The 7,500-nt window shown below is 39.3% G+C and overlaps 1 protein-coding gene across 1 annotated transcript; it reads right to left on the reverse strand.

The window, feature by feature from the left end:
- Window positions 1-125: 125 nt before the first annotated feature.
- LOC125044158 (embryonic protein UVS.2-like) lies at window positions 126-3,897 on the reverse strand. The gene is made up of 6 exons (XM_047640609.1): window positions 3,784-3,897; window positions 3,494-3,618; window positions 2,943-3,009; window positions 1,763-1,930; window positions 704-817; window positions 126-390 (listed from the first exon to the last, which is right to left on the reverse strand). The coding sequence occupies exons 1-6, from the start codon at window positions 3,895-3,897 to the stop codon at window positions 232-234; spliced, it is 747 nt and encodes a 248-aa protein (XP_047496565.1). The 3' UTR covers window positions 126-231.
- Between the last annotated feature and the right edge of the window lie 3,603 nt (window positions 3,898-7,500).

Here is a 7,500-nt window from a genome sequence, read left to right on the forward strand (position 1 = left end):
ATCTAATTTGCTTCCTTCGCTCCATTTCATTTTTCATGGCCCTTCCTCCTTTCTTTTCTTTCTTCTTCCTTCCTTCTTCCCTTCCTTCCTTCCTCCCTTCCTTCCTGTCTTCTTTCCTCCTTTCCTTCCTTCCCTCCATCCATTCTTCCATCCTTGCTTCCTTCTCTTCCTTCCTTCCCTCCTTCCTTCCTTCCTTCCTTCCCTCCTTCCTCTCTTCCTTCCATCCGGCTGTTACTTTCCATACCGAATGAATTCGTATGTACAGTTGAAGCCCGTGTACTGGTTGACGCTGTCGGACCGGAAGGTGACCAAGAGGTGAGGCCCTTTGCTCCAGATGGTGTGGTGTTGCAAGTCCTTGTCGCAGTATTCCGTAGCCTTGGAGTGGCCCACCTGGAGGAGGGAGCAAAGGCTGTGTAGAGAGAGATGTTGTGGGAAGGGGGGTGAGTGAGTGGGTGGGTGGATGGGTGGATTAGATGGATAGATGGATGGATGGGTGGGTGGGTGGGTGGGTGCGTGGGTGGATGGATGGGCGGGTGGGGGATGGATAGATGGATGGATAGACAGATAGATGGATGGATGGGTGGACAGGCAGATAGATATGTATATAAACAGACAGATACACACATACATACATACACACACGTCTCTTTCCCGCTCGCTCTCTCTCTCCTTCCCAGTCACCAGTAAAGCAGTATTTAAGTACCTCATACGACACGGACAGCCTGTCTTTGCATCGCGTGGTTCCGTCTGGCGAAGTGGCGGCGCCCTCCAGCCAGAAGCTATGGCAGTTTAGCTTTATCGTTATGGGTCCTCTGGCCTGGAATGGGGTGTGGTGATATAAGTAAATGAATAATGACGATTTTGCTATGTCTATGCTTACGGATGAATACGCTGATATTTACAAGAGACAGTATATTTATATGCCATACTAAACACGCATATAAGGACACAGATACAAGCAACACGTACTTTCACAAGGAATAAACGTTTTAATCCTCGAATAAATCCCATATACATGTACACTTACAGACAAGAGCACACGCAGGCACCTCTCAAACGCATTCCCAAATTGTACCGTACATTCAACTCCGCCCCCGGTCCCTTCCACGCCCATTCTCCTTCCCTCTTCTTATCCCACTCTGTCTTCCCTTTCTAATTTCACTCTCTCTTCCCTACCTAAGCGCACCCTCCCCGCCTTTCCCTTTCTACAGCCACCCCCACTCCCCCTCCTTCCTTATACACCCACATCAGCCCCGCCCACTCCTCCTCCTCTTTCTATAAGTGCTCCCACTCCCCTCTCTCTTCCTATACCCACTCTGATTCCTCCTCTCCTTCACTCTTCCACACTCACTCCTATTCCCTCTCCCCTCTCCCTCTCCCTTCCACACAGACTCCCACTCTTCTTCCCCCCACCCCTTCCTATATCTACTCCCACTATTCCTCCCCGCTTGTACCACTCCCATCCAACTCCCTTCCCCTCCTTCCACCTCACCCCAACCTTGCTCTCGCCCCCCCTCCTTCCCCCTCTCCCTTCCTCTCACTCTCCCCCCTCCTTCCCCCTCCCCCTCCCTCTCCCTCTCCCTCCCCGTCCTTCCCCCTCCCCCTCCCACTCCTTCCCCATCACCCTCTCCCTCCCCCTCCCCGTCCTTCCCCCTCCCCCTCCCACTCCTTCCCCCTCACCCTCTCCCTCCCCCTCCCACTCCTTCCCCTTCCCCCTCCGCCTCCCCCTGCCCCTTCCCCTTCCCCTTCCCCCAGCACTGACCGTGAACCACCAGGAGCACTCCGAGTTGGCCGGATAGTCGTTCGAGTGCAAGGGCGAGGCGATGTGCCCCGAAGGCCCGTCCTCCTGGCGACTCAGCAGCCCTCCGCACAGCCTGATGCTCTCGATCACCACGAAGAAACCGAGGCCGCGGGGGCTGTCCTTCTGACTCTGGGGGGGGAGGGGGGAGGGGAGAAGGGGTTGGTGAATCGATTGGGGGAAAGAAGGAGGTTGCAAATGGATAGGGAGGGGGGAGGGGTGGAATGGGCGGAGGAGTGGGATGGTGCGGGTCGGTGAAGGGGAGTGGGGTTGGAAATGGGTTGGGGAAAGGGGTGGATTTATGAAGGATGGAGGAGACGGAAGGCGTGGACGAGGAGAAAGGGGAGCGTGTTTGAAAATAGATTAGGGAAAAGAAGAGGTTGGGAAATCGGTAGTGGGAAGGAGATTCGGTTTGGAAACGGGTAGAAGGGTGGGGAGATGGGGTTAGAAAATGGGTAGGGGAGAGGGGAGCACAAACAAATTCATTGAGGTTATTCCGCATGATCACTTGAGGTTCTTAATTTACTGCTATTTTATATGAACTTGCAGCGAGAAGAAATCCTTTATGAATATCTAACCACAACAAGGAACGCAATGCTTCAAGCCTTAGTAATGGTTCCACATTCACTCCTGTGTATACTGAAAGATGGAATAATGCAATACCGCATTGGGTCGTGTGGCATGGTTGGTTTAGTACTGGCCCTCCGGTCTCATACCCGGAGTGACCTAGGTTCGAGGCCAGGTCAGGGGGGATTGTTATACTCCTGTATATACTGTTTACTTGTCTATCAGTCTATTTGTCTATTTAGCTAGCCGTTTGTCAATCGTCTATATATCTATTCTTCTATTAGTCGCTGATCACTTACTTATCTATCTATTCATCTATCCATCTATGTCTTATATTAGTTTGAAAGATTAGTGTTTCACTGTTTTAAAATTAGAGACATTATATCCTCCATGCTTTGCTGTTGATCTTAGTTTAGTATTTAATGTGATTTAACCTCATGTTTTAGATTAATGTTTATGATTTCCACGATTAAGATGTTTTTATTGACCAATAAATGCAATATGCAAGAAATTAACTCAAACGAAAACAAATAGAAAAAAGATTAACACCGATAAAAAAAGCATCGCCACAACTTACCACGAAATTGAATTCAAAGGAGCTGGACGCCGTCACGTAATCGATCGTCGCATGCGGCCCGCAGAAGCTGGGGAGAGAGGAACACGACGCTGCTTACGGACGCAGTGGAAACGAGGCGAAGGAAGACGGAGATCAAAAAGATGGTAAGACGAGAGAAATTAGGGAAGAGAGGGGAATAAAAAAGTCGAGTAAGCGACCATGGTGGAAAGAAATAAGTATTCGCGCGCGCGCACGCGTGTGTGTGTGCACACTCGTCAATATGTGCGTGTGATATGATCCGTACGTTTGTGTTATCCCTCTCTATATCTATTTATGCAAATGCACACAGACACACAGACACACACACAAACACACGCGTGCGCGCGCGCGAATACTTATTTCTTTCCACCATGGTCGCTTACTCGACTTTTTTATTCCCCTCTCTTCCCTATTTTTTCTCGTCTTACCATCTTATTGATCTCCGTCTTCCTTCGCCTTAGAAAGACAAATGTATAGATATACTTCAGAGGCCCATTGCAAAGATCCCGCACGCCCACACCCATTATACACACATTGCAGAATTTGTCGACGAGTCGTCCAGGTACACATAGTCGGTGTTCTGGCACGAGCTGTAGGCGATGTCCGGACCCGAGAACGTGCCAGTCACCCGGAACCCGAATTTGACGAAGGTGTCTTTCTGTTGGATAAACGTTTCTTGCGATTAGTGACAGTATAACATATATGTGTCTTGCACTATTTCGAGTCAGAAGACCATTTTAAGTTTCCATAATGAGGTAATGTATATTTTGTTAAAATGACTGATAACTGAACATTTCTAAAGACAGTGTGATTCACAGATCACTCGATTTTTATCTCTTTCAGAAATGAATTTCAAATGGTGTAAAAACTTCTTTTCGTTACATTTTTTCAACAAACTGTCGGGTATAGCGAAAAAGGCAAAGTTGCTTTCCCTCATATCTTAAGTACTGGGTTCAAGGATCATATAAATCAGGGGTTCTCAAATTCAAATTTTCTATCGACCCCCTTAGCTTTTAACTCAAGGAGAAAAACTATGATGATAAAATCAATAGAAGTCGTAGTTGAAATTCAGTATGATGAAAAGGAAGTAACACAATTTTGTTTACTACACATAAGAATAAATCACAACAGTCAGTTCACGGACAACACTAAAAGCTGTGAGTGTACTGAACTACTGGCCCTCCTCTATGTGAAGAATGCCACACTGCAAAATATGTAATAATGTATCCTGAATTGTTTATTTATTTTCAATTATTCCATTTTGCAATGCTTGAAAACTCCTCGTCGCTCTCTTTTTGAGACACTAACCCTTTTGAAGCGTGTCTCGAATCTGTACTTCAGAACACAATCTGCTGGGTAGGGTTCCTTGAGATACACATATCCAAGGGACCAAAACTTCCGTGAGTTTCCGGGCGTCATCATAACCACTTTCCTCTCGCACAGACCCACTGTCAGCGCCATCGTCAGGAGGCAGTTGCGCACGAAGATAATTCGGGTGTGTGGAGTAGAGGAAATCAAATTATATCTCTCGTAATAGGGAACATTATGTATCGTAAAGCTGTAACATAAATTGCCCTGCAAGTGATGAAATATCAATAACACTTTTGATGATTATGACAGTAATGTTGATATTGGTACAAGACAAAAATAATAAAAATAAGCAGTGAATGTAGTATTAACAGGATTCACAGATGTAATAGTAGTGATATTGTTGATGGCGAAAGAAACGATGATAAAAATTACCAATTCAACAATAATTGAATTCTAAAATCTGACTTAACTGATTATAATGAATAAAATAACAATAATGATAACACTGATTTCATCAGGCTTCCGGTGATAATGTTAATGATAATGACAATGGTAAATGATAATGAAAGTGATAATAATTACAAAATATAAAAACATTGACAATGAAAATATTGATAATAATAGTGAAAGTAATATCGGCAATGATGAGAATAAAAGCTATGATGAATACTAGGGATAATGACGATGAAGCTGGTGATGATAAGGATATTAACAAGAATAATAAAAGGCATAATGCTTAAAATACCTGAAAATTGATAAAAGGGAAATCATTATTATCAGGAGCATTACTCTCATTATTATTATTATTATTATTATTATTATTACTATTACTACTACTACTATTATTATTTTTATTATTATGATTACTACTACCATTATTACCATCATCATCATTAATATTATTATTAATATCATTATCATTATTATTATCATTATTATTATTATTACTATTTTCCTTATCATCATCATCATCATCATTATATTATTATCATTATTATTATTGTTATTTTATTATTATTATTATTATTATTATTATTATTATTATTATTATTATTGCTGTTGTTACTACTACTACTGCTACTATTATTATCGTTATTAATCTTTTATCATTAGTATCATCATCATCATCATTATCAATATTATTATTACTAGCATTGTTCTTAGTCATATTCATGTTCTTATTATTATTATCATTATCATGATTATTATTATCATTATTATTATTGTTATTATTATTATTATTATTATTATTATTATTATCATTATTATTATTGTTATTATTATTATTATTATTATTATTATTATTATTATTGCTGTTATTATTATCTTATCACTATTATTATTACTATTATTTTTATTACTATTACTACTATTATTATTATTATTATTACTATTATTATTGTTGTTGTTTTGTTGTTGTTGTTGTGTATTAATACTATTATTATTATCATTATTATTATTATTATTATTATTATTATCATTAATATTATTATTATTACCAACATCATTATTATTATCAAACCAACAGCAAAAACAATAATAATAATATTGTTAATCATTATAATAATGACAAGGATAATATAGATAAGGCTTATAATGATGATCATAATAATGATGATAATGATAATGGCAATACAAATACTAATACTGATAAGACTAATAAGGGTATTGATGATTATTATAATCATCGCGAAGATAATTTTAAAGATAATGATTATAGTGATAATGGTGATGATACTGATAATGACAATGATACTAATGATAGTGGTAACAGCAATTCTAATGTTAGTAGTGATGATAATGATGATACAATAATGGCGATGATAATGATAAAAATTATTACAATTATCATCATCATCATCTTCACCATTATTGTTATTATTACTGTTGTTGATATTTGTGTAATGATAATAACCTAATCAATACTGGTAATTAGTGCCAGTAGTGAGAACAATAATGGTAATGGTCATGGTAATGGAAACAACAAAAACATTAATGACAATATTAATGATATCACGCATAGTAACAGCAATAAACATAAGCACTAAGAATACTGATTATTTTCATAATAACATGACTAATGATACAGTATATCTAAAAGAATATAAAAGACCATCATAATTATTAACATGATTATAATGTCAATGAGAAAAAGGCATATAGCTAGGTAAACAGGCATACATCGGAATAACACTACACGAAGTAACATTAACAACGTCAGCGTTTTTTAAATAATAGCAGATTCCAGCATAATTAATAAATTAAATAATAACAAACCCAAAAGTAACAGAATAGATGATAAAAAGAAAACCACAAATTCATGCCACGAATAAAAACAATAGCAAAAACTTTAAAAAGGCTGCTATTTTATCCTTCTTTCAAGTCTCGTCGCCTCCGTGACTGACCGTAGCGAAGCGAAGGCTCGGCGCGGGGAAGGCTGAGGGATGGCCCCGGAAGGCAGCAGGCCAAAGTCAAAGAGGTCACGAGGATGGAATATTGGGTCATGGTCGCCACCGCTGACCTCCTGCTCTCTGTTGAAGCTCCGCCGCCCCGCTTCTGCTGGTGTCGAGGGGAAGTGAATTAGGAATTATTGGCAAGGAAAAGGTGTAAATTGATCGTATCTGTTGGTTGTTAGCCCAAATTAGCGGATTATAATAACAAAATTATCATTTATAATGGTTATGGTAAGCTATTACTCGTTGATATTATATCTCACACTAAAAATAATCAGTGTCTTTACCTAGGAACTTAAAGCTATATGACATTTGATATCAGTTCATGGAAGGTTGCAGATACTTGGTAATTGACAGTGTTATATTACGTAACAAGTTTCCACTATTAACAATAGTTTGAAGTACCTGGGAATAATGCTAAATAATTTGCTCTTAATCTTATATGTATCAAATCAAATTTTGTTAAACGCATAAGGATCAAACGTCTTGATTGGATTTTGAACATATTTGTGTTTATCAGTCAGACAGTCTTTTGCTTATTCAGTTAATAATCAAGGCAGCTGCATGTGTGAGCATGTGTATGTGTACCATAACTTTTCACTTTTTCGATGGATTCGGTCAACTTCATATTTTCTTTTGTTCCTGTATCTTTCTTTGCTTAAAGAATTTTTCTAAGGGCATCCTTCTCTCTCTGTCTCTGTCTATCTATCTATTTTTCTATATCTCTGTCTCTATTGATCTATCTATTTATCTATCTATATATATGTATAAATGTA

The sequence above is a fragment of the Penaeus chinensis genome, chromosome 35, assembly GCF_019202785.1.
Source record: "Penaeus chinensis breed Huanghai No. 1 chromosome 35, ASM1920278v2, whole genome shotgun sequence".
In the NCBI taxonomy this organism is placed as follows: Eukaryota; Metazoa; Arthropoda; class Malacostraca; order Decapoda; family Penaeidae; genus Penaeus; species Penaeus chinensis.

Excerpts from the sequence above, each read along its gene's own strand:
- LOC125044158 (XM_047640609.1), bottom strand. The coding sequence starts at position 3,897 with ATGAGGGAAAGCAACTTTGCCTTTTTCGCTATACCCGACAGTTTGTTG. Across the intron at positions 3,619-3,783 it reads CTGAAAGAGATAAAAATCGA|AAAGACACCTTCGTCAAATT; the intron begins GTGATCTGTGAA and ends TTTATCCAACAG. Across the intron at positions 818-1,762 it reads AGTGCTCCTGGTGGTTCACG|GCCAGAGGACCCATAACGAT; the intron begins GTCAGTGCTGGG and ends ACCCCATTCCAG.